Source organism: Scophthalmus maximus, chromosome 14 (assembly GCF_022379125.1).
Source record: "Scophthalmus maximus strain ysfricsl-2021 chromosome 14, ASM2237912v1, whole genome shotgun sequence".
NCBI classification, from domain to species: Eukaryota; Metazoa; Chordata; class Actinopteri; order Pleuronectiformes; family Scophthalmidae; genus Scophthalmus; species Scophthalmus maximus.
Genome location: NC_061528.1, coordinates 13,264,424 through 13,292,317, shown reverse-complemented (window position 1 = coordinate 13,292,317; position 27,894 = coordinate 13,264,424). Strand labels below are relative to the sequence as shown.

Sequence of the window (27,894 nt, the reverse complement as noted above, 5' to 3'; positions counted from 1 at the left end):
ATCTCATTTCATTTACACAACAGTGGATGACGCACTCGACCGCAGCCACACTTATTGAATATATCGTTTTTGAGGGGAGAGATTGTGCCTCTGCCCTTCTTCTCTCATGTTTACCGTTCTGTCCAATAAGCTATTGTTTTCTTCATTTTGTTGGTGGAGGTCTTCTATTTCTTAACGTGATGAAGGCATTCACCTTCACTATTATTCACTCACGCTATTAAAACTTGAATCCCTTTCAAGGTGCCGAGCGCCTCATCTATTAAAAGGGTCTTTGTTAACATGAAAGAAATCTATCTTCAGCGCTGTTTCCATGTATTATTAAATGTGCATTGCACCTGTGAGCATAGGATTCGTATTTATTCGATTTATTTATGCAATCGATGTTCCCATGTTTTCATGTCCCTCTCTTCCTTGGAACATGAAGGCTGTGTTCATGTATCTAGTGAATGTGTCCGTGCACATGCATAGCTCACCCTTCAGAAAGGTTGCAAGTTTCCACACAGGTTCGTCCACGGCTGAAGTATCTGCAGGAGATGCACTGGTCTGGGCCGGGACCCCAACATCCTGCGTCTGAACACAGCCTGTCACACGACATGTGCTCCCTGGCTGCTCAATACAAACATACACAAAAAAAAGAGGGTGTAAAGTATTACATTCATGAAGAATGCTGTTATGATTTAATGACTCCGACTCTTGGTACAAATAGAGAATGAATCCCAAATTTCCCCTATCTATATATATATATCTATATATATATATAGATATATATATGTGTATGTATATGTATATACATATATATCTGAATATAAAATAAGCCAAAGTAATTACATCATATATTGAAATACACAGATCTACAGTTTGTGAGGTTTCATTGTCAAACTGGGTTTCTCTTTTGCAAACGAACAGCTGTTGATTTGCAGTGGTCTATAAAATGTATGTTTGTGTGAAAGGACTGTCCCGAACAATGGCAGGAGCGATTACAACAAGAGGAACAGGTGTAACGCTAAAAGCTGTGCCGAAGGACCGTGATATCCTTACTCAGTGAACAAGGACTTGTCAGACAAGACTCATTGAACAACTGCAAAACAATTACCCCCTTCTGGGCGAATTGAAAGCTGACCTAGTACTACATGCTGTGTATTTATATGAATTCATATGTGAAGCTAGTAAAGGACGGAGTGTGTGCTGTCCGACGCTTTATTTGTAATATTGCTGAGCAAATGGTGACGACGCGCTGGTGGGACCCAGAAAGCGTCTGCACATGCAAACAAATATTATTAGGGTTATTGATAAATATTTTCTGTCGACTTCAATCCAAAAATATTGGGCGCAGTTCATTGCATTTGTCTGTCGGCTCTTAAAAAATGGCCAAGTGAAACCATATTAAAAGCCTGAAAAAAGTAAGTGCCATTTACTTTGGATTTCATTCAGTCACAGAGAGAAAACACATCTCGCTCCTATCACGTTCACGGTGAACAATGTCCGCTGTTCTCTCTCCCTCTGCTTCTGATTCTATGGTGCAAACCGACTCAGGCCATTACATCTACTCGGTTCTATTATCTCCCGGTGTCTGTATCTCTTATCTCTCTCTTGCTCTTTTCTCCCCTTGCAGCACTCAGTTCTACAAGGGTTGGCACTTCTGAGAGTGTCGCGGCAACAAAATGAGAGTGTTACACAGTGGCAGCACCGCAGACACACTGGGAACTTTTACCATCCTTACCACTGCGCCTGACGTGATTTTCACCTTGTCGGTGGATTTAAAAAAAAAAGCCAAAAAACTGTTCCGCCGCGTCCTCTTCTCCTCTCCTCTCTTTTCAGTTGTGGAAAGACCACTGCTGTTTTTCGAGGCCCTGGCCACTTGTAAGCCGAGGGCGACGCTTCAGTGTCGGCCATTGCAATGCTCAGGATGATTGAAAACTCAGGCAGGAGGATGCAGGTGTGCGTGGAGGAAACAGAAATCAGGTGTGATTTCTTTTGAGGGCAGAGGTTGTAAGCCTTGTCATTCGCATGAGACAAAATACCTCTGTTGGGCTTCTAGTGCCAGTAAGTAAACTGTCCAGGCAATTGGGACAGACAAGTGTATGTCTAGGTGTAGAAATGCTGTAGACGTGTACGCTGTATGTTGTAGACACGAGGGAAGGATCGGTGCTGAAAAGAAGGAAAGAAAAAAAACAAGGACGGTCGGATATTTAAACATATATAGTAGTACGATCAAAAAGAGGCCAAATTCAGATGTTCCTGACACAGATGGAAAACAAAAGCCCATGGGGCTCGAGATCACAGGTGCCTTTCTTAAAAGGAGGTGGATGGAGGGAAGTAAGGGATTAAAAAGGGAAGGAGGAGAAAATAATAACTGAAAAAAAATCTAACATTTAGGAAATACACACAAATCTGTGGGTTAGGGGGAGAGGTATCGGTGGACCTCGACTGTTGCCTGCACTTCCCTGCACCTTGCTCTTCTGTATCAAAGGCAACGCTGAAAGTAAATCAGGGCCACTATCGAAAAGACTGAGGGTGGTACTATTTGAATAATGCATCATGTAGAAATAAACTGAGTTAAATGCCCAGATTTTTTAAGAAGTCCTTGAGAAGACTGGATTTTTCCACTGGAATGTTGAAAATCTCAACCACAGACACAAAGGAAAGAGTCCACTGCTTTGATCAGTACAATCTGTGAAGTACTAGAGCTCCAGAATGACATCACCTCGGCCATATGCGCTTGGCCAAATTGTGTTTATATGACTAAGCATATTATATATGTATTGTTTTATCTGAAAGCAGGAGCTCAGCAGGATTATTTCTTACACTCGTTGCTTCAACTCATGCTGCCAACGCTCTTTGGCTTCAGTCGAGTTTGTTTTAAATAGTCATTTTTCTCAGCAGATATTTATAAGCACAGGTGTTACCTAAAGTGGCTCTCTTCTATTCAAGTAAAAAAGGAAGCAGTCATCGTCAATCCTATTCTTCAAACCGGTGACTTTTTCTACTGTGACATTGTAACTTTTCCTCCGTGAAAAAGGACTTTCAACATCAAGATAATTATCTATACTGGTACAACACTGGTTTCCAGAAAACATGAAATGCCCATGGAAGCCACTTGAAGTAAAACATGCAGTTTCTATGTGGATCAAGTGTGAAGACTATACATCTTGTAATATCAGGAGGATGTTGATCTTAACTCTCTCGAAATGGATCTACATAGGAGAAAGATCTATGAGCTTGTAGGCCCTGAAAGGTGTTTCATTTGAGCTATGCAGGAATTACGTGAGGTCAACTGGAACCCGTGCACGGGTAAACCAACGATAAAGGTGAAATCCATCGCGCCCTGCAGACGCTGACAGGACTTGTCAGGGAAGTCTGCAGGAACCCACCCAGTCCTGAGGGGTGGTCTATTAAGCCAAAACGAGTTCAAATCCGCTCCACGTGTTTGCAGTACTTGGATTTTGAGGCAATTCTGAGAAGGCTGTGGCTCTTCCTAAGCAGGCTTTGTTCTTCTGAGTGCACTCAAGATTCTGAGTGCACTTCATAGCCCACGCTCTTCTTTCTTTTTTCTTCATGTTTTGGTCGGCGTCCTGTCTAAAAACATCAATATGAAACACTGAGATTGCATTGCTAACGAGCCACGGCTTAAAAGAAAAGTTTAAGGACTCAAACTCGACCTTCAATATTCTGTTTCGTCAGATATCTGCCCTGAGAACGTTCTGGGGACTGAAACCTTTGTCTCTATTATTTTATTCATGGGACCAAAGCAGAACAGATCTTTCTTCTTCTCTCAGAAGCACAGTGCATACTGAGAACAATCTAGTAATTTCAGATAGTGCTATGCTATATAAACGAGTTGCATTGGTTCCAGGTTTCTCCAACTACCCAGCGATGTTTCGACATCACTAAAACCACTACAACTATAAATAAACGGGCACATGCAGGCTCCTTGTCCTCTGTCTTCGCTGTCCTGCAAGGCTGTGAGACCTGCCCTTTTCAAGTCCCTGCCAGGCTCAGTGAAGTGTAGACACACACACACACACACACACACACACACACACATGCAGAGTCATGTCAGGGAGAGCGGTGTGTGACTCTTGAGTCTCACCCAAAGTCTTCAAAGTCACTTAAGAGCCTGTGTGTGTGTGTGTGTGTGTGTGTGTGTGTGTGTGTGTGTGTGTGTGTGTGTGTGTGTGTGTGTGTGTGTGTGTGTGTGTGTGCGCTCAACACTAAGGAACTGCCCAGGGGAAAGGAGAACATGAACAGTGAAAAGGGGCCAACTCAATAATGCAAATACTGGCTCATTAATGAACATTATACATAAATGAATAATGTTTTAACACTTGTGGCAACGTGGTAATAAAAAGCTCCTCCATTTTTAGAAACACAATTTTCATCTCTTTAAACAAGTTATTCGCCAACTTTAACTTTTAAACCAAACCTTGAAACCTCTGAACAATTCTGTTGGTAAATTAGTCTCATTGTGATATTGTTTAAACATGTGTGTGATAATATCTTGCACTCAGACAGAGAATACTAGTGTTCTGGGGCCGGTTGCATCAACTGGAGTTACACCTGGTCTTAAACTAAGTCGGTCGTAACTTAACTAAGATGCTCTCAGCGGTTAAGAGCAGTCTTTGTAAAGACCAGTTGGTGCAAGTAAAGCCACCTGTATAGGGAGAACAGTGACGTTCAAAAAAAGTTGATTCGCTCACCCAGGAAACGGTATTTCAAAGTCTCTTTAACTGAAGCAGCAGATGTTCATTTCCCTCAAAGAAATCATCTTGATTTCAGTTTTGACACTTGAGCATTGATCTAAAAAGGCCAGAGTTTTAGCTGAAGCAGATTTCGCGTCAGGTCAGGAAACCCAGTTTCTCACAGACCATTAGCGTCTGAGCCTTTCGGTTCCACAGTGACTCTCAAATATATCTCTCCATAATCCTTCAATCTGTAACCCATTTATAAATGTGAACAAGTCTGTCAAAGCAGAAAACAAGAAAGACACTTCTCTTGCTGGCGCCTGGAGCTGCACAACTGATGTGGAATGTGAGAGAAGAATACAAATCATAAAGTTCATGACAATGAGGGTTACCATTAAATATTTAACATCATTCACACTCCAGTATCAATTGGCCCCAAAACAGCCCGCCACTGTTTGGTCAGAAGGTATCCAAAATCTGGGGCCGGTTGCAATTTAATTTGCACCATAATTTACGCCTAACTGTAGGTTGAAGTAATGCCCCCACGTCAATCCACAGTGGCATTACTTCTTTCGTCGCAGGAAGACATGAGATTTTCTGAATTTAGTGCTGGACGTTCTTCGATGTGAACTCACAGCACTCCTGCGGGCTCCGGTTGTTGCGCACCAGAACCTTCTGGTTTGCGGCGCGGAACAGTCGCGTCCAGTTCACCGTGCTGTAGTAGCAAAGCTGGCTGTTCTCTGCAATGTGGACATTGCCGGCACTGATCTCCCTCAGAGACTGAAGCTGCAGCGATGAGAGGACCTGCTGCTTCAACACCAGCAGGGAGATCCCACTGAGGGGGAGGGATGGGGGCAGGTGAGAGGGGGGGGGGGAGGCAGAAGAAGAGATGGAATTAATTAATTCTCAGCCGATGAAGACTAAGTCAGTATTTTTTGGAAACATTCGGAATTTTTGATGCCTTTTTCCATCAATCATAATTCGACCTGAAATGCTTCAACACAACACAAAAAAAGAACAGTTCAAGTTAAGTGAGAAATTAAATGATAATAATAACAAAATCAGCCAATACCAACAAATAGCATCCAACAGGCTGTGTCATCCTGTTCATGCATCCTGAACCTGAATTTGACATATTTTTTGCTGCATTATATGAGCGTCATGATTCGTATTTTACCGCTGAATTTAAAACACAGATGCAGAATAGGTGCATATCATTGAACTGTAATTGATATGAGATATACGATGAGTGCAACCCACACGGCAAAGGGAGCTTGTTTTTGTTTGTTTATAAAGAGAAAACATATGCAAAATAAACAAATATAGCAAGAACGGCACCCTCTTCGTACATTAACCTGTACTCTAATTCATCTAAGAATCAATTAATCTGAAATCTGTCATACTGTATTCATATGCACATCAAATTCAATATATTTAAATGTGCATGTATGTTTATATTACCAGTGCCTCCGTGTTCTACTCATGATTCTTGTAAATGAGACCTAGCCGCCTCTACTGTCGTAGTCTCCACGGCCTCAAAACCCACTGTCAATATGTTAAATAAACCATGAAGAGAAAAGTAATTTAGAACTCATATGTGGAAATAAACATCGCCACTTGAGCAAGAACAAAAGGCCACTAATCATTTCCACCATGGTCTCGTTTTTTGTGGTTCATTAATTTAAAAATGATATCTCAATTTTAAAATGTTGTTGTGCATATTTTCCATTATTGTTTTGTAAACCTACAATTAACTCACTGAATCTGTTTGATGTTTTATTTTTCTTTACGCTTGTTGTCACAATTTTTTTCTACATGCTAACAATGTAACAATGTTTTTCTTTTTAATCATGCTATAGCCACAGGCCGCTCTTTCTCTTCTTTTTTTTTTTTTGGTCTTCAAAGACCACCACCCCACCCCTTCCCATAAGCCCCACTTGCGCAGTTTTAAAATGACAGGAGGCCAGTGGGGTGTCAGAGCCATTAGATATGCAGAGGGTATGCAAGATCAAGCTCGGGCCAAAGGTGGGTAGCAGGCTATAATTTGTACTGCCGCCTGCTGTTTCCATCTGCAGGTGGATGACACACGAGTGCACGCGCCCACGCACACCCTTTCATGCACGCTTAGATACACACACTGAGTCAACAGTCTACATTATGCGTTCAGCTGCACAGACGTCATTATGTCCAAAAGGCACAACAATGTTTTGGAGGACCTTTTGACATATCACTAAAGCTTAAATGATTAATTATCATCTATCAGTCAAATTAAAATAAATAACAAAGACACCGTTTTCTACCGGCCAAAGTTCTCGAACAAGCATCATACAGACGTGCATCTTTATTTGCCAGAAACATCAGCAACCAAATTGAATTTACTATTAAGTTGCATTAAATAATAGATACTAGAATAGTATAATAGTATAACAAAATATACTTACATGTGACTGCTGAGCACATCTATTTAGACATTAAACTCTCTTTAATGTGAGTGTAGAGCAATGGTTATATTTATTATATTTTCAGTGCAAAAAACAGACTTTGCATGACTTTCTATAGGAGCATGTCAGATGAAATCAAAACGAGTGGACAAAAAAGTTACTTTCATTATGATTCGGATTACATCTTTCAAAGGATGTCATGATTACAAACATTAACAGTTTGTATACATTGATTCTTAAAATAATTTGTCCTGGTTCTGTGAGAAGTAAAACTAGAATTACAAAAACTAAAATCGCTTTTTTTTTAAGTGAAAGAGCTTCAGTTTTAGAGAGAGACTGGTGTTTTTCTACAAACAAAAACAGCAGTGTTGACAAAGTTATGATTTATGTGACACTCATAGTCTACAAATGTAATCACAGCGAGTCGGCTAAGTTCTCAGTTGTTTACCTGTACAGCGCTCTTCCCCCGATAGTTGCCAGGTTGGAGAAAACACTCAAGTCTGTCATGTTGTCAGGCCAACATTGAATGTTCAGATAGCCTAAATGGGGATACACACACACACACACACACACACACACACACACACACACGCACAGTTAATGACTCACCGGTGTGCCGACAGACTTGAATCAGCTGTCTATCATGTTCTCTGTTTCGCACAGTGACAAGACTAAAATGAGGAGGGAGAGTTGGCATCTCTGTGAAATTAGAGACATGCCGTCGCCCACTTCATCCACAGCACCTGAGTCTCATCTGAGAGCAGCCGAGCTCAACTCCGAAAACTGCCATAGGCAGAGCGACTCCAAAAGAGGGCTGATGCTACGACGGGCGTGAAGTTTGAGATATCAATAGTTTTGCATCTTCTTTAACTGCCTGTCTGCTGTTGAATAATTTACATGATTAAATGAATAGCTAAAAGGACGGCTGTGGCTCATTTAGTATTTTCAATAATGGATTTAGAAATATCAAATATTTAGTGGGGGAACGGTTGGGAGGAACAATCCCCAAGCCAACACCAGATGACAAACAAAACGCTTGGATGAGGCTATGAGGCCGAGGAAAATTGAAAAGCTGTTGGAAGAGAAGAGGATAAGTAAAAAAAACCAAAAAACTTCTCTGAAGCATTAACATAAGACATGGAGACCACAAGCTGTCGTGTTGCCTCCATGACAAAGGATGAGGAGAAGGAGGTGGTGGATGGCAGAGGGAAAGCCCTGCGGGTGTGATGGGCAGTGCGGTTCTTCTTTTCCAATCAATGAGCGGTATCTGACTCCATTATATGAAACTGCGTGTTTCCTTCCCGCAGGACGCATCATTTTGTTTACTCAAAAGGGGGAGGGGTGTCGGAGGGAGGAAAGGGGAGTTGTGGGCAAACATGTTGACAAGAGAGCAATAGCACCTTCATCAGTTCATGGACCATCGTGGGTTTTTTGGGTTTTTTTCATGTCAGTCACAGCTGAGCGGCGGCAGGGTCTGAGCGAATGTTTGATGAGGAAATGAGAGAAGAAGAAAAAAGAGGACAGGTAATTGTGGCTCATACAAAACGGACATGAGCTGAATATGATGCACGTTCTCACATTACTACTCTTCTTGAGGTTAAGGGGAAAAAACCCCCAGAATAAATTCAGTATAATTACTTAAAAAAAGAAAAGGCTTCTTTGAGAAATTATATTTCTTCTTTCACCTCTTTTCCAAGAGAGGATACAATACGGCTACAATAATGGCTGCCATTATGATGAACAGCACTGGTAAAGTATTGTGTGATATTTTCACAGACTCCATACCATTCAATGCAGGGAAACGATTGCTTTTGGTTTTTAGTATTTTGTCCAGCTTGTTTATTGCACCCCCATCCCCTCCTTCGTGGTGTGCAGTTTGGGACGGCGAGAGCCCCTTAGCCCAGAGGCAGCAGTGCTACGGAATCATTAGCGTTGTTCTTGTCGACACTAATTGTCTTAATGACAAAACCCGCAGTGATGAGGCACCTCGCAGCTTCGCCGTGGTGCCCTCTCGGGGGCTCGGGTGGGGGGTGCGTTCTAATCAAGGTAACAAGCCACTGAACTGCTGCACACTTGTCCCTCGCTGATGTAATACTGTACTAACATCACACGCTTGCTATACCTGTCCGGGGTAGGGCGGGCGTCTGTACGGACACCAGGTGCATTGGGAAGACGTGCAGGTGTGTGGATGCGCGGGGAGATTTGCATTTCCATAAACTGTTTGTTTAAAGAACGAAAAAATGAAGAGAATTTAAGGAAAGGCGACTTTGGCCTACAGGTTGACAATCTGTATTTCGCAAGATTGAGAAATGGTCGTCTTCACCAAAATACTGACCACTCAACTCTTCCTGGGCCTAGGGCTGAAAGATTGGCAATTACTTTAAACAACTTTATTGTAAATGTTTTTATTGAGGTTTTCAGCATTGAGCAAACAATTTGTAATACTGCGTTATATATGCCACTGCAGTGTTTCCTATCAATCACCCAGACTGTGGCAGGCTGCCATAGATTCGTGATGATCTGGTTTGTTGTCACACAACATAAAAGGTCTCCAACATAGTGTTTTGTGCCATTGCTTCATTGTAGAGCTGAGCCCCACTGGCACTTGTTGTGCTCTCTCTCTCTCTCTCCCTCTGCCATTGACCCGTCTGTCACCGTCAAACTGACCATCGGCAGCACTGGGAGAAATCCTGCCCACGCCGATGGCCTGTTAAAACATCCACAAAGTTTTTACCATACTCAGCAGGCAGAAAGAAATCGGCACAAGCTCGATACTGCTTTCGCTGTGCTGTGTTCACACGACAAGCATACAGTTCTCAGCCGGCAGTCAGCGATCAGCCTAAAGGAAACATGTAATGCTGTTTTCCCTTTCCTCTAATGTGTTACAGAGGTTTTTGTGTATGTAAAAGGTAAAAAGCCGAATGTCCATGGTTAAGGGAGCTCCTCCCCTCTCTCACCATTTTATGGAAATGCATAAAGCATGTCTTGTGGCTAGTCTAGCACGCCCCCAACACGGCCGAGTAAAGCGCGAGCGCGAGAACTTCCTAAACCCGTTGGAAGTGGGTGACCATTCGCAAACAGATTGGGCCAGCTGTCATGACATGGCTTCATTGGGAGGGGGGGGCATAAAAAGACAGTCTCTACAACCAAGCATTTCAGGCACAGGCTAGAAAGAGAAGTATGACAGTATTAGAGAAACTGATGTGAACATTAGAGCAAGTTAACCTTCTCAAGTAATAACCCAAATTGAAATTATGAACCTGAATATGAGCATATGTCCACGATATGACACCTATCCTTCTCTGTAAGAGCGTACTGTGTCATCCCCCCTGCAACCCCCCACAGCCAATCAGCTACAAAGGTTAATCATCTGGAGAAACTCTTCCAAGTAATATTCCCACCAAAATTGGTAAACATCCATCCATGCGTTGTTGAGTTATTTTGTGTACACACACACACACACACACGCACACCCTGCTCCCAGCTACGCCGACGCGAGGGGTAATAATACAACTGGCAGAAAGAATGTGCTGAAGCACCTCAGTGAGTGGTTTTGTGCCGCACAAGTGAAATGAAAAGATCAGGTATGTGCTGCGGAGGGGGCACATCGGTGGCACACCAATGCACACAGCAAATTACAGTGTGGAGCCAATTAAAGAAGAAGGCCACGAGCTCAAAAGCAAAGGTTAAGAGTGCTTAAGTTGTGATGATTACATCCTGAGCCACAACACCGAGAAAACCCGCATACGCTAAAGTGCTTAAGCGCTCGTTGGGTGAAACCTGAGCAGGTTATAAGCCTTAGAAGGTGTTAGAAAAACAGACAGGCAAGAATCACTGAAGAAAAGTAAGAAAAAGAAAGGACTGGAGAGGGCCAGGCGGGCGTGCCGGTGCGTGGGATGAGAGCTGTCCTCCTGCACAGCTCATTTGAAAGCGAGAGCGACGCTGGTTGTAACCTTGGGGTCACAGACGCAGGTTGGCTGCCTCGGTCAGCGGTCACGTTCTCTTGACAGCTCGGAGAGATGACAAGCTGAGCTGACACACACATCTCTGACTACAAGGTGTTTGGCCAATGGTGTGTCCCCATCGCCTTCTCTCAAACTGCCGTCACTAACCGAAAGTGAGGGAAAACAAAAACCCCTTGGAAGTCAACTTTTTGAATATGCCTAAGCATTTTTTTACATAAGTGCACTTAGCAGTTTCATTATAACTTAATCACAGCTCATTTCAAAGCCAATTGTACGGGAGTGATGCGATTGATTGATATCTGTGGCACACTAGTAACAATTCATTTTGTTGACACATACTTTGGCTCAAAACTAGGCTGCTCTTTTTGCTCTTGAACTGTAACAAATGTTTTTGTTTGTTGGTTTGTTTCCAATAGCTGAGGAATTGAATCGCATTAAGATCATTCACAAGTATGCAATGGCGCCACAAAAGCAGTAGAGCTGAGTAGGCAGGAAAACACAAAACAGACAAAGATAAACTACCACAACTATAATTATATTTATCCCGGAACTCAATTTGCATTTACGTTTAAAGACTAATTACCATCAATTATATTGTATTGCTCTCTATCAGGTGTAAAAGAGGCAAATATATCTTCTAAAAAATGTTTATTCCAGAGATGTGTTTTTAACTCCAAAACGACAATGACAGTTACCCTGCTACATCAGACATAACCACAGTCTAGGGAACGCGTTTTTTCCGGGGGAAGCTGTAACTGGCGCCACGGTTTATTCAAGGCTTGTGCTTTCGTAAACCCCCTTCGTAGCTCAAAAATGTCACCAGCAATATTTCAACGGTAAGATTTCCCTCATTTCAAGAGGAGCTGCCACATCGGACGTACAAGGTTTCTCTCCGATGGCACTGTCAAACGTCTAAGCTGGAGAAATGACAGCGTACATGTGGCTCAGAAGTGGTGGTGGCGGCATAGGGGAGCTGGAGGATTAACGATGCGCACCACATGTTCTGGATCTTTTCTTCATGGTGCGTGAAGGGAGAGCTGGGACTCTGGGACTCAAGGCTAGGGACTCCCAGAGGGAGCAGCAGCAGAGAGACAGAGGAGATTGAAAGACTCATCTGATATTCATCTTGTGCTGCAATGGCTGTCCTTGGTGTGGACAGTTTCACAGTCTCGGGGGGGAAAGGTTAAGGTAGACTTGAGCAAACACACAGCCCAGATGCACACACAAGGGTATGTGCACTATATTGAATGCAAGTGCAAGAGGAAGGATGAAGAGTAATTGTTTTTCATTAGTCTGTTTATCAATTTGAATGCATGTGCAGAGATGCACAATGGATATGACTTGCCTGTGATCTCCCTGACGGTGCGGAATACGCTGAGCTTTTCTGGGTCCAACGCTTCGATATTGTGATAAACATCCCTGCGAATGACATCAGGAGATCAGAACAACAGACGAACAAAAGACCCAACAGAGCATTTTGCTTTCATCCTGCCCAGATAAGCGACGTACAAAGTGTCGTTTTAAACAGAGCAATGGAACTTGAGCTGCGTTTACACGTAGAACACGACAGTTGGCCACACCAGTTAAAATCAGGAATTTGTGCGATCTTTTTGCAGTGTATGTTTGCTCATAAAAACTTCTACTCTCAAGGCACTTTCAGTAGACTTAACTTATCCTTACTTAACACCAACACACAAACACACACACACACACACACACACACACACCCACACACACACTTGACTGGCATTATTTGCAATGCATTGGGATACAAAGGGATTCAATCTGAATGTACCTTTGGAGCTAAGAGAAAGGAATAATATAATTTTCATTATATTCTTAATCAAATATATCAGATTTTATATTTTAAATTCCAAAAAGGGGCTATAATGAATTATTGAATAATTCAACTAATTCACTAGTAAATTTACATTTTTTCCAGATTGAACAACATATTTCATTTTGATATTATCAATCCAGGACTTTGAATACGCTTTAATCTAAATAATAAGGACTTGACATAACTTTTATATTAAAGCAACTGTACATTCTTTAGACGGAACATAAAATCTCCAAACGTGATAACAGTTCCGCCACTTCACCTCGTCTTTTATCATTCTGATAAGATGAAGATTCTGAACTCTCACCCTTTGATTCCAGTAATAAGGAACACCAGGTTGCCATTGATTTTGGTGCAGTTGACAAACTTGTCGATGTTGCTGGAGTCCACTGTCTGAGCGGTCTGCAGGCTGGCTGTGCCGATGCCGTCGCATGCTGGGATACACAGTGAAACCGCAAAATGCATTAGTCATACTAAATATGATCATCATATGACCATAGATGATGGAGTTACTAAACGTGACATGATGCATTTCCAATACTTATTTACATGAACATATTCACAGATGGCTACATAAATGGCAAAAAAAACAAACTGATTACTTATCGCTGTCATATATTTTAATATCTTATCGCTGTTTACCTTTTGGGCAGATGTCGGTACAAGGAATGCATATCTTAGTGCGATTCTCCTCGACCTCCATCTTGTTGCTGGGACACGCTCTGACGCAGGAGCTATGGTCCACCACGTAGTTATCTAAAACAAAACAAAAAGTTAATCTTTGCAAATGTCAAACAGAGAGACACTTACAAACCTCTTCAAAGTGATTTAAAATTTCTGTCCGACTCATGATTTCTCTGTTCACTGCTTCATTCTTTTGACTTTTTGGTCGGGCCATATTTCATTTCTCCCCTGAACTCCAACCCATGCTGTACGGAAACAAAGTTCACACTATTACTGTCTGCGGCTGTCTGTAGGCTCTTGCAGTTCGTGAACGCTAATGCAACAATAACAACATAATTACAGGAATATGTTACATCAAGCTGCACAAAGAAGAAGAATTAACCACTGATCTAATATAAAAAAAAATCATAATTCCACATTAAACTGTTGGCCACATTACAAGAAAGACAAAAAAAGACCACTATTTTGTGCTGCAGTTTACAAACACAAACACGACTTACATCTTAAAAGCAGCCGTTTCATCACAGTATTTTTTTATTTTTTTATTTACTGCATCCTATGTCTGTCTAAAAGTAGCAAATCCCACTCGCTGCTGTTTGCCCTTTTCACTGATGCTGGGAACAGCAAGGGGCGTCCACTGGTACCGTACGTGGGGGAGTGGTGAGAGGTTAAGCCGGGTTTGTGGTCACAGAGCAGAGGAGTAACACCACGACCAACAACGGAGCAAAGCAAAAGGACCAAATGATGACGATGCCGGCTGTATGTTTTGTTATCACCTTTACTGGGTTGGTGAATACCAAGTGCAACCTCAGGCTAGACACTGTTTTTTGGGGATAGCCAGCTCGTTAGGATGAATGAATTGGGATTTGCCTGCTTTGGTTATTGTTTGCTTCCTGTTTGGCTGGTGATCCAGACCACTGAAGTTTACCCAATATGCAAGCTCTTGTCCGTGGCAAAGCATACAACAACTCTGGCTTGATACATTTTCACATCACAGACATGTTACTATCAGACTAACAATACGAGCGGATGTTTTCACTTGAAATCCTGTCTTGTCAAGGTTAGTAGGGTGCAAACCCAGTGGGCTGCGCATTGCTGTCACACAATGTCAAGAGCCATCAAAAGGAACGAATGCGACAGAAGATTTTGTGTGCAAATGGTACAAAGTTGGATCAACAAAGCTATTTTTAAAGGAAGTGAACACTGGCCTCATTTTCCCTGGAATGGTATGAGGTCAATAAGGAGAAGGTGCATATAAGACACAAGACAATATTTAAAACATATTCTATCCATAGTTACAAAACGTTTGAGCAGGCAGGTCACAAGCGAAAACTGGAATCAGTATTGACACCAAAAAGCGGAACTTCAATTCTCAATTGTTGCTTAAAACAGCCACGATGATTTTACCACCGGAATTAAGTGCAACTTTATTTGAACGGCCAAAATATCTAATCATCACAAAAGAGGATAAACACTGTGTTCTTCCAAAGGCTAACAGCACACCTGAACAGACAAATTACAGCACACTACATGAGGTAATAATCCACATAATTGAAGAATCTCGTGGAGCTATTCTGTCTTACTTGAACCGTATATAATAGTGTTTCCGGCAAATTTATTATCCGACTGTGGATCTTGGGTCTTGGCATTCCTCATAAAAGAGAATTTTGATGTAAGGGTGTGGGTTCATTTTCTTAGTGCCTAATATGTGGAAATAGAAGGGGGCACTTTGCATAATGAGACCAAAGGTGGAATTTCCATATCTATTCATCCCCCATTCATAAAGGTTAACAGTCCTATTTCTAAAGACCTTCTAAAGATCAGAACTTCTTTACAGATATTCCCTCCTGTCCTCTTCTTCCCTTTCCTTTCCTTTCCCTTTCTTTCCTGGTCTATGAACTATATGGCAACTATTAGTTTCCAGAATTGTGTGTTTTCTGCCAAATGTTAGTTACTCTGATACATAAGAGAAGGAGTGGAATGTGGGAGATACTCCACTATGATGTGGCAACCCTAAACTTCATACTGCATTACACATTGCTGACCAACTACAGCCCAGCAGCAGCAGCAGTGGAGGTAGTGATGACCACTGGTGAATCTGAAGCTGTCCATTTATAGTTTAAAGGTTTTATTAGTTTGTACATTTGTGAGGCCAAAATGTCCCCCAAAGGAAATTAAGGTCCTTTTCAAAAAAGAGTGCAGTATAAGTAAGCCCTGAGGTCAGCTAATGAGGATTTTCTGTAATCCATCAAAGCGTGTATCTTCTCTGATATGACTGGGATAACTATTCAATGCCTCCCTCCTCCTCTCTATGGCTGGCTCGAGAGCAGAGTTTTCACTGCACACGGATCATGAACATTGCTCATACGTTGAATTAGCAACTACTTGTCCAAATGATTTGTTCATTAACGTCAGGCATCATTTTATTCTGTTAGTCCTGACGGCATCACGGCTCATCAGTCTATTAAAAAAAAATTAAAACAAATAAACAAACAACAAAAGTATCAGTTAATCTGTGTGTTGAATTTTCAATTGAATTATACTTTCTGCAGACTCCGGCTTTGTGTGTATGTGTTTTGCACAAATTTGCACATGTATGAGGAAAACAGACAGTGAAAAAGTGTGCTTATTATTTTGGCCATCTGAAAAAAAAAGGGCTGTCCCAGCCAAAGAAAAAACCCCATCGTTTGGTGCTTGCAAAAGCCCCCGTGGACATGATTTATCTCCAAGCCGCTTACCTTGATCATAAATATATACCTTCCCCATACCTTTACACTCAGCTTAATCCAACCTAAATCTACCCCAAACATGTAAACCTTGAACAACCTCTTGTAGAAGTGAAGATCACCGCCAGTGTCCGCACAAGGCAAAATGTCCCTATTAAAAAGGTCTGAAGATAGATATACAAGTTTGTGTGTAAGTACATATGCACTCTCCTTGGGCACACGCTCGCGAGCGTACACAAACACACACACACGCGCGCACATTTTAGGAAAGAGTAATGGGAAGCTGTACAGTGGCAGTAATGAGGAGGTTATGAGAAGCTAAAGCAGTGAATGCATTTCAAGCTGCAGCAGTATCTAATTGCTGTTCTTGGTCATGACAAAACTTTGACGTGGACATTAGGGCAGAGCAGTGGGAAGTGGTGTGTGCATTTAATATGCATGCATGTGTGTGTGTGTGTATAGGTCCCTGACAAATACAACAACTGCAACAAGCTGCAAGCGAGTGTGTATGTGTGTGGTCATAGTTATGGGAGAGCTTCAAATAATCCTGGTTTAATGTGCTATTATGATTGAATATGTACCTTCAATTTTGTTCTTCAAAGCATGCCTCAAATATCAGCTAATCTACTTTCCCTTAATGTGACATTCCGTCCCAAAGCCATTCGAAATGAGCGTGATTGAGTGTTAACTTAATGTCTCGGCGGAAATCGATCCATATTAACAATCAGTCGTTGTTTTTTTGTTCAGAGTTATGCTGGAAGTGTTGAGACTAAAGGGAAGGGGTTACCAAATTCACTTATGATCAGTGAAAGGTCATCCACAAGAATAGTAGAAAACCAGGTGCGTGTTTGTGTCCAGGTGGTGAGACTTACGGGGACACTTCTTGACGCAGAAGGCTCCGTAGGTGTACTTTGCCCTGGGGTTGTGTTCCAGTTGGAAGGTGGTGGGGTTGTAGACGAATGGCTGAGGGCACTGGGTCACACACGCCCCACTGTCATTGAAGTTAGTGCAGGCCTGCAAACAACACAAACACACGCACGCGTGGTGGAGCAAGTATTTTGATTCTTTACTTTGTAGGCGGGTGTGGGGGACTTTAAAAACCTACACAGCATAAAAATATAATGAGGCTTAATCACAATGACAGGATGCAAACATGAACTGTATTACACCAAAGTTGAGGTGAGATTCCCCTCCAGAGTGCCGCCAAACTATGCAGAGGGAGAATTGTCTGCATAGCACCGAGTGACATTACTACTGAAAAAAAAAGTGTGATTTGCCTTTTTTTTTAAGGCAGGTCCATACTGTATTTAAATATCTTAGACCAGTGTGGGAAAACATAGAGTAAAGGTTGTGGAGGGAATGGAGATGAACCAAAATGGTTGAGAAAATTAGTAAATCAGACAATTAATAAATTTGATTAAAGACACTCAAGTCTCTTTTGTTCAAAATGACTGTGCACAGCGGAGAACAGTCTGACACTCGTGTCAGCAAGAAAATGCAAATTAAATGTCATCAAATGCTCTTTGCCGCACAAGTGGTGTTTTAACTCACTAATGGAGCCTCGACTGAAAAAAAGTCCCATTGGAAAAAAAAAAAACTGGAAGTAAAAGGACACAAGTAAGTAAAGTACAGTTTGTTTGTGTGACGTTACCATGTCAATAACTGGTGCACTGATTTTCTTTTGTTTTTTTTGAATGTGTGTATGTATGTGTGTGTGTGTGTGTGTGTGTCAGAGCGTGTTCTCTTACAAAGCAGTCTGTGTCCTTTTGTCCATAGCAGCCGCCCGCACACTCACGATGGCAGCAGTCACTAACATAGGGACCGAAGCAACGGCCATCGCACTGCTCCGCACACACTGTCTTTGTCACTGCGGAGGGACAGATGTAGGAAAAAGAGAGACATCGAGAGAGAAAACATTTATTGTCTAGTAAGCAAACGATCATTCAGCTGGAAATCAAAATTTCACTTTGAACAAATTCAAGCAGCTACTGGCAACTTAGTTGTGATGAAGTTAATCTGAACGGAAAGGCTTCCATGTAAAATGTCCATGAACAATCACATATTCTTTCACACTAGGCAGTTACAGTGTATCACTGCTGGAGTCTGGAGGTGGTTTTTTTTCTAACATCTTGTAAAAACTTAAGTATATGTGTGTTTGCTACACATCTGTGTGTGTGTGTGTGTGTGTGTGTGTGGCTGGAGCATCTCTGCCACCCACTAGCTATCTTCAATCATGTTTTCGCCTCCCTGCGCGCTCCTCTGAGGGTCTCTGGGTGCAAGAGACAGAAACACCATGATTCCTATCTGACTCATTGTACTAAACGCTCTGTCTACCCTCTCCTCACATGCCCGTCGCAGCCGCGTGGCATACGCCTGCGTGCCTCGCTTCTTGACAGCCGTATGTAAATGTACACTGGGAGTCTGCCGTTCCCACTGACAAAGACAGCTGGCAAGGAGACACGGCTAAAGTGGATGGACGGGTATGGGAAGTGCCGGCAGTGGCACGTATATGATTGATCAGGAAAACTAAATAGAACATTTTTTGGGGGATGGATAACGCGGTGAAACTAACACAGGAAACAGTTGAGTAACGAACAGGGGAAGGCTCAAACATTTCAAAATATGTTGTGTATTTGTTGTTATGTGTAGTAGCTACTTAATGCAAAAAGTTTCAGTTCTTCGTGTGAATTGAATCACCTTACATAACGAGTGTTTAAAGAAGAGTACCTGTCTTTTTTGTTTGAAGGCAATACATGCAATATGTATACATGATATCCAGTCTTCTTCCCCCCTTTGAGAGGTCAAAATCAAGTCAATGGAAAAGGCAAAAATCCCAATGAAGTCTGATTTGTGGGAGGAAAAGCACTAACTCAGGAATACAGAATAGAAAGAGTTACAGGGTATTCAGCTCCATTTCTTTTTGATCTGCTGATAAAGGTAAAACTGAGACTGAAACAGTAAGTTGTCACAGCAGTCATCTCTGGGAAAAGTAATAGTGTTACTGTGCAATATTACAAACCCAACGCTGGTGTGTGAACGTGCATTTTTCTGTGTTTGTGTATGCACACACACAGTGTTTTGATGGAGGCTGTGTTTCCCTCTGGGCTTTGCAGTGACGAGACACTATCAAAGTGATGGATACAAGCCACAGACAACCCGCCAAACGCACATGCAAATACACATGCACACTTCGCCCTTCGCCTAACATACAATCAGCGGCATTCCATTAACGGTGCCTGGGCTAAAATGAGACGGCCTCCTTTGCTCGCGACACTTTGTCAAACAAATGACCTTGCCAACAGAGAGACGCAATGCTGTTGATCAATTTGGCTTTAAACTTCCACTTTAAGAAAAAAGAAGAAAAAGAAAAGAAAAAAGAAAGAGGCTGGTGATGACAAATACAAAGGAAATCCATCTCACAAAATATGCCTGGAGGCCTCCATTTGAACAGGCTTTGGACAGCAGCATCACTCACAGGAGCCTCTGCCTCTCCGCTCCCATTACATTTGGGTAAAATGTACCTTTTTTTTTTCGACATCTGTTCTCCAAAATTACTACTTGAATAAAGTTTGGATTTTTGCAGTGGCAACACTTTCTATATCCAATTAAAGCCCTCAACATCTCTGTAACATTTGTATAGATTGTAAGGAAAATTTAAATAGCCGATGGACCAAATTTTGGCTAATTCACAGGCCCTCTGTCTTTATTTGACACATAGGAAAACAAATCTGTGGATTGTTTAAAATAATAAAATGAAGAAAAATGGCAATACAGGATGTCTCTCATCTTACATCTGGTCCTTGTGGGATGCTTGTGACTATGTATCCCTCCCATTGCTCCTCTGCTATATAAAGAAATCGAGATGCATTTTGTAATATTTCAACATGGGCTTTGTCTTCTTCTGCATTTTAGAAGATCTGCTACTCCTCCGAGCTTTCTTTCAGTGCACGGCAGTAGACACGAGGAAGTCACAAAGGAAGACACAAGCTCTCCCTGCATTTCCCAGAGTTCATGTATGATGCGCTTTTATGACATAATAATCCTTGGTAATCGCCGTGCTGACAGTGCCCTCTCTTACCCTTCAACTTTACTGTCAACTTATCGGTTCTCAGCTATATTCTACTCTAACAATGCCACATTATCCTTTCGGATATTAGGTCAAATATAAATGCATGTGCACACTTGCCTTCTAAAGCATTAGTAAAGCAATTACATGCTTCAGTGTCATTAATATGTGGCAGTTGTTCTCTTTCAAAAGACTCAGATAGCATCTAGAGGAGCGAGTGAACACAATGGAGCTTTTATCCGCTAATGACTCAGATGTGTCCCTAAGGACTTGTGCTCGAGGACGGTGCATATCGAACTTACATTCGCCGCCTGGCTCAAAAACAACTCCACATGAACCCATTGTTGTTCCTTACTCTCTGGATTTGTAAATACAAATGAGCAATTGTCAGCCGTCACGTTCTCCATGCGAACTGAAAGGTGATGATGTGTCAATACAATGCTAACAACTTGTTTATGCTGAATCCAAGTGGTCAGAAAATATATGTTCTTGGAGCTTAAAGACTGTGTCTACCTCGATACAATCAGTTTCCATTGTTTTGTCTCATTAAACATGTCATTTTAATAGACTTTGTGGGAAGCTAAAAGAAAGTTAGAAAAAGACTGATGTTGATCTCCCACCATTCAACAAGTCTTCAGCCAACAAAAAAACAGAAAATAATTTCTAAAACTACATTACTATAACTAAATTCCATTTCATCCTGTCAGACACTGAGGTCTGAGACAAAAGTCACCAACTCTTGTGCACATAGCATTACCATTTGTGTTGAATTGTGGTTCATTGATCAAATCATAAAATCCAATTGTGTACAAAATAGCATAACAACATATGGACGGATTGTTGTTTATCTTGGTGGAATTAATACTTGGGAGGTTATTTTGAGATGATTAACTTTTGGATCTGATAAATTGAGAGAGAGGTCAAATTTGTATTGCCACAATTTTAATAATGACCTGACAAAGTTTCTACACTTCCCATTATAACATAACTGATCTCTGTTTTGATCCATTGCTTCATTGTAGAGTTGTGCAGCGCTCATTGCACCTCTCTCCCGTTAAAACACCCATTAAGCTTTTACTTTCCTCAGCAGGAAAAAAACTATAATTTCTTTGGGATTTTTTTCTGATCCACGTCGACCCTCTGTGTTTCTAGATTGTGCTCGTATAATCAACAACGGCCTTTAGACTGCACTCAAGTTTTCCCCCTGAGTTGCTGACACCCAAAGCTGATGTTTATTGTTGCTCTTAAAGCAGGTGAATAATTATTCATGGAAATGTCACAAAAGAATCTTTGGAGTAATTTTTCATTTGACATTTTTCCCACTCCATGTAAAACAGCACAGCCAAAAATTAAAAAAAAAAAAGAAATGTTAGAAGAAGGATGAATCACGACGCCAACATATGGATGCAGATGGAGAGATAGCATGAGAACTGCTGGAAGGAGGCAGACGGACAGGGCCAGGGCTTATCGAGGACTGGCCTGTGACATGTTGTTAACAGGTGCTGGTCAATCGGTTCATTCCTTATTATCTTAATGAGATCGCGACCACAGAACAAACCAGATGAGACATGCCAGGGCTGGAAGCCACAGCTGGAGTAGTTCATGCAAAGAGTGATGGAAAGAGGAGGACATTGATGGTGGAGGTAGTAAGGGAAACAAAGAGAAAGAGGAAATGTTAATGTGATGATTTTGTTTTTTTGTCTGCGTGAATGAAACGTTCGTAAGTGTGTGGTATGTGTAGAGTATATGTTCTGATTCATTACAAGTAAAGCCAAGGATGATCCGAGTGAAGATGAAACCAATTTGCTTAGGGTTGATACTCGATACAAACAGATGTAGGAGAGTAAAATAATGGCTGGATGTACAGTACATCTGTAAAAACAGCGGGGTGGTATCTGTAAGAACAGATTTACACATTGCAACTTCCCTGATTTTGAAGCATTGACACAAGTCAAAAAGTGATTTTTTTTAACTTAAAATGTAACCACCAGAGAATGTCTTCAATTGCAAGTATTTCTATATCCTATGTTGGCATTTTTGCAGAAACCTGTATGAAACAAATCCTTAACTGTATTTGATATCATTTCAAAGAAGCCACTTAGAGGTCACGTAATGTGTCGTCAGCTAATAACAGTAATGTACTTACAGCTTTGACACTGGTCCTCCTTCGGTCCCCAGCAACGACCATTACAGGAACGATGGCACTTTTGACCTGCACACAAATTCAAGGACAGAGAGATGCTTCGAATGGCTGCCTCGTCATAGAGAATGATCAGCCCCTTATACAATCCACATTAGATAAATCTGAAAACCTGAGCTGGAGTCTGTGTGACTCCGCTAAAGGCCAAACAGATCCAATATAGTGAGCAAGGATGGAGGCATTCCTCTGGCTCGACCTTAAATACAACTAGTGTGTGTGTGTGTGTGTGTGTGTGTGTGTGTGTGTGTGTGTGTGTGTGTGTGTGTGTGTGTGTGTGTGTGTGTGTGTGTGTGTGTGTGCGCGCCCTTGACCGCTGTTTGCCATGCAACATGATTAAATTCACTTCAAGAGATGTTCTCAAGACACAATTCATCACGAGTGCATTCCAAGCACCGCGTGAGTGTTTCATGATTATTAAAATGTTATGAGAATCTGACATAACAAGCATAATCTTCAAGAAATGTAGGCACTTGATTACTTGACAGGCCTGGCGTGTAGTTAATTGCATGATTGCTTGATGATTAAGGTGTTCATTAATGGCTCTCAAATAAATTACTGTCCTTACCCTTGTACATGCAAATTCCTTGCAATGTTTTAGCATTAGCGTAAAAACCAAAAGTACTGATATATCTCCCCTGTCTGGTATGTTCTGTTTTAGTCACACAATCTCCAAATAACCCTCTCAGTGGTTGTTTGGTGAAAATATGGCAATTTCCTGTGTCGAGCATGAGACCATCACACATCAGACAGAGAGACAAAGCAGCAGAGAAGCGAAACGCGCAGCATCGAACCCTCAGAGCTTCAGCCAGTGCCTTTCTGGGGGTTTTGGAGGACTTAATTGACTGTCTAGTAATTGACTGCGGGGGAAGTGAGCCCTGGTAAGTGCGGGACAAGGGTTGTCCTCTGTCCATCAGCCTCTCCAGATGAGAACTATTAGCATCGAGGCTGACTCCATACCCCAGCGTGAGCCTCTCCATCCTCTGCCCTGCTCTTCTTCCTCATTTGTGCTCCTCTCCCCCACACATTTCATCTCTTTCTTTCTAAATCCGCCACTCGGATTCATCACTACTACGTGGTTCTCTTTGGCCTGTCGCTTACCCTAATCTCTTTTTGTCCTTTTCCAGTCGGCCCCCTTTATTTGTCTGTTTCTAGAGTCTGTTCCCCTCAAACCGGTGCTTGAGAGAGAGGGGGTCGACAGCCTTGACGGTGTGAAAAGCAGCACAAACAGTATGGCAATACAAATGTCAGCGAGCTGTAAGTGGCTGTCTGGCAGTGCCAAGTGCACACAGCCGCTGCTGCACTTACAGTTACATCTCTGTTCTCCTCTGAGCTTGGTGCCCTGTGAAGTCAAGCCAAAAATTTTCATTAAGTGTCCAAGGTCCTCACTATCTCGACTTATAAATTGTCAGAGACCAAGAATAAACCTGTCCTACCCCGCTTCCTGCACCATAATCTTTTACAGCTTTCTTAAAACAGCCCCTGAAGGTTAAAAGTATGCTGCCATACCAGGGCTCCTGTGTGGGCAAAATATGGAAAGGGGGGGGGGGGCTTCGAACTAAATCAGCAGGGCATGCAGACCAGTAAACACAATAATCATGAGACAAATACGTCTCAAGTAAGAACGATAATAAAGCTTGTGTCTACCCGTAGAATTCATTTGAGATTATGTTCTCAATTATGGATTACAGGTTTGGAGACCCTTGATCTTTTGGAAGAGTAGGGGACTTGCATGGGAGTCAGGGTCGATCCGGGGCTAACAGGGCTGCAGGAAGGAGGGGGATTGAGCAGCATATCAATGCTTGAAGTTGTTAGTCTGCACCTGAAGCCTTCAGTGACTGCTGTGAGGGGGAAACGTAAGGGCCTATGCGGAGACTATATTTGTGTTTTGTTCCGTATAATGTGTTTTATTACGGAAGATTGTGTTTGTTTTTACGAAAGGAGACCAGACGGCTTAAAGAGATACAGAAAAAAAAACAACAACAGATTAACATGTCAAACAGCTTGAACACTAAATTAATAACAAAAGTGTGTTAGGAGGTTAAGTCGTCAAATGAACCCTCTGGTAGATTAAGTGTGTTTATTTCACCCTAACAAATCCTTCCAGAACGCTAAACATTCACTGACGTGTCTTCCAGCTGGCTACAGTGGGGCATCGATGTGATGTGAGCGAGCAGTCGTTGTGATTGTTGCGGTGAGGGGAGTGACAGAATGGGGTCAAGGGCTATTGACAGCATTTCGCTGCTCACACTCGATCACTAATTGTGACTGGACCGCGTCGGCGTTAGATCATTTATCTTACTCACCAGTCCGCACTGCTTTAAGAAACGTTGTGCTTTGGTGAGAAAGAAAAATAATTAGAGCTTGACATGAGGATGGGAAATGTACAAAAGTGACCGGACCATTTCCAAACCCTGAAGAAAGCTGTGCCATGCGGAGAAAATTATGAGATGAGGCAGCACTTCCTTTTTGACAAGTTCAATGTCACCTTTCTTGCAGTTGAATTGAAAAGAAAAAAGATGACTTGTGGCACAACTAATGTGACGGTCACAAGATCACAGCTTTAATCCCTGGTTAAATGGCCTGTCTGGGTGGGCGAGGTGAAAGACTACTCGCTTTCCCTCTCATCACCTCTGCTGAGGTGTAATTGAGCAGGTCGATTAAGGGGGACTGTAAACTATTGGGTTTTTTTTATGTAAAAAAGGTCTGTTTACAGAGTGCAAGTCGTGCAGTGTACTACCGCATGTGTGAATGGGGGTGTGAAGTGAGAGAGAAGTGAGACCTCTATAATCGCACTCTTCCGCTCTGCTTGAGAAGAGCAGCTCAAGGCACTCGCCACTGCTGCTTCATCGATTCTTATACTTTCAAACTGTCCTTGATGAGTCCGACAATGTGCAGTGCCAATTCAGTGCGGCGCCCATCTGCTTCAGCGCTGCAGCTCAGCGTCCAGCAGGTCAGACTTCGGCGGCACTGAGCTGGTTTCTAGGGTGTGACTGAGTGCAACTGTGTGAGTGTGCATCAACTTCAATACTCCCAGAAAAGAATAATCTTGTGCCTCGTTTACTTACATGAAACACTGCTGTTGGTGGGCACCACCACAGGGTGCGTCCGCGGGTTTTTGACAATGTCTTGCCAGTGGATTGTGTCTGCATGACACAGAAACTTGTTCTGGTCGACATAAACACCTCCGCTTAGGATCTCTGTGGAAAAGAGCACACAGTCAGTACAGATACACACAAGGCTTTGTCTTAACAGTTTGTGCCTGGAGGGTGCACCTAATTCAGCATCACGCTGCCAGGCTCCTGATGTGTTTTTAAATTGCCATCTTTACCCCCCCCCCCCCCCCCCACAATTATATAATTAAAAACCGGCTTAGCCAGACACGGCACGTTCAACTTAAAATCAACGACATGCTTACGGACAAGATTGGACATAGGCACTTTTGGGGGGAACGGATGATCTTGAGAGACACACACTTGATGTTGCAGGTTGCCGGACAAAGCTGTGTCATATCGCTATTATTAGTCCTTTCCCCATTTTGTTGTTTTTCTCAACTTCCACTTCCCACACCGTGAGCAGACAGAATCAATTATGTCCATCCGGAATGAAAGCCCCAGTCAGGGACAGCAGCCCGAACAAGTTTGTAATTTTGTATTTCATCAAGGAGGTCGGACAAAAGTCATGTACCCTGCCTTCGAAATATGCATCACCTTGCTGAACCAACGATTGTCAGACTTATAGGGAGAATCAATTACCTTCACCGCACGCAGGCACACACAGGCACACACAGGCACGGGCACGCGCACACACACACACACACACACACACACACAGTCTGTTGAAGGATTGGTTATAGGAGGGGATTCAGATTATTGTTGTGCAGGAGTTGAGAGAATGCTTAATGCTGACTTTTGTTTGAGTGAGAAGGAGTGAGAACGAGCAAGAGAGAGATGGGAGAAAGCCACACTGAGATGAATGACAGGAGGGGAAGATGGAGTGAAGCCCAGTAGCAGATTTGCATTATTTACAGAGCTTGTGTGTTCTCTATCTCAGATTACTGACATAGGGCTGAAACGGATGGCACACATACGCATACACGCGGCATCCCCCGCCAGCACCGTACGGAAACAGCCAAATATAATATTGTCCCACAAAAGTTCTGATAAAATGATACTCCTTCGATGATAGGTGGTGGTGGTGGTGGTGCCTCCACAGTCCTCCCATCCCCCAACCTTAGCACTCCCTCTCTATGCTCCTGCTTGTGCGGTGGGAGTCGGAGGGAAATTAATCATGCCTCTCACCGCAGGAGGGATATCGCTCGGCTAGGAGGAGGCCGCGTCTCAAATTCAAATTGTTTACACAATTGAATGCTGCTGGCAAAGTAGGGCAATGGACAAACCGGCAGACAAAGCAAAGCATACATAATAACAAAGATGCCAGCAGGACATCTCAACCCTGGTTAAGCAAGATGCATGTACATCTCGCGAGCATTCACCTTCATCCTGCAGGATTCATATGGAGCCAGAATGTATTGAATACAGGTGGAAAGACACCCGAGCCACGTTAACAACTACATGCAGATGCAGTGCCCACAAAAAGCAGTTTAAAAAAGTAAATTATATATATATATATATAAATACATTTTGAATGCATGAATTACTTCAGCTGCCTGACTATATCTAGTCGCAACACTTAGAAATCCATGGAGGCTTCCATTTACATGATTTGAACACAACCATTTTTGACCACAATATCTTGACTATCAGTAAAAGCGCAGCCACCATCGCATTTTTTTCTGTCTTTCCGAGTCTACAAATCTCTCTAAGCAATAAAAAAATCATTGAAAAGACCTTGAATTTGATCATTGTGCAGCTTATGTTCTCAGACCAGAGGGAATGGTAGATGGACTGCATTTATATACCGTCTTTACAACCACTCACAGCACTTTATAGTACTGAGTCCCATGCACACACACGCGCGCGCACGCACACACACACCATAAATATATATATATATATATATACAGCTTAGCGCTTCTCTATCACTCTTACATCCCATTCACACACAATTCAGAGTTCTTGCTCAAGGACACTTGGTGGAACTGGGGATCGAACCACCGACCTTCCGATCTGTGGCTTGCTCGTCTCTATGCGACTGTCTGATAAACACTAGGCAGCAAAGAAGAACAGTTTGAAAAAAGACCTTAGCAGATAAACTGTGTCGACTTTTGTTCCATCCATCGTATTTACAAGTGACTGTGGGCATAGAAGGCGATGCCGTCCATTATCAATTG

General features: G+C 42.4%; 1 protein-coding gene and 1 long non-coding RNA gene across 4 annotated transcripts in view; one reads left to right on the top strand and one right to left on the bottom strand.

Annotated features, from left to right (window-relative positions):
* The window catches only part of LOC118282767 (receptor tyrosine-protein kinase erbB-4-like), a 251,138-nt gene that overhangs the window by 65,845 nt on the left and 157,399 nt on the right, over positions 1–27,894 (bottom strand). For both annotated transcript variants that reach the window (XM_035604147.2, XM_035604148.2), the window contains exons 4-13: positions 25,670–25,801; positions 22,551–22,616; positions 18,087–18,205; positions 17,211–17,352; positions 13,571–13,684; positions 13,236–13,362; positions 12,434–12,507; positions 7,572–7,662; positions 5,318–5,517; positions 474–606 (exon numbers count right to left, since the gene is read on the bottom strand). In XM_035604147.2, the coding sequence (XP_035460040.2) occupies positions 474–606; positions 5,318–5,517; positions 7,572–7,662; positions 12,434–12,507; positions 13,236–13,362; positions 13,571–13,684; positions 17,211–17,352; positions 18,087–18,205; positions 22,551–22,616; positions 25,670–25,801 (1,198 nt within the window). The remainder of the gene's footprint in view (positions 1–473; positions 607–5,317; positions 5,518–7,571; positions 7,663–12,433; positions 12,508–13,235; positions 13,363–13,570; positions 13,685–17,210; positions 17,353–18,086; positions 18,206–22,550; positions 22,617–25,669; positions 25,802–27,894) is intronic.
* The window catches only part of LOC124850994, a 216,318-nt gene that overhangs the window by 39,069 nt on the left and 149,355 nt on the right, over positions 1–27,894 (top strand). The window lies entirely within an intron of this gene.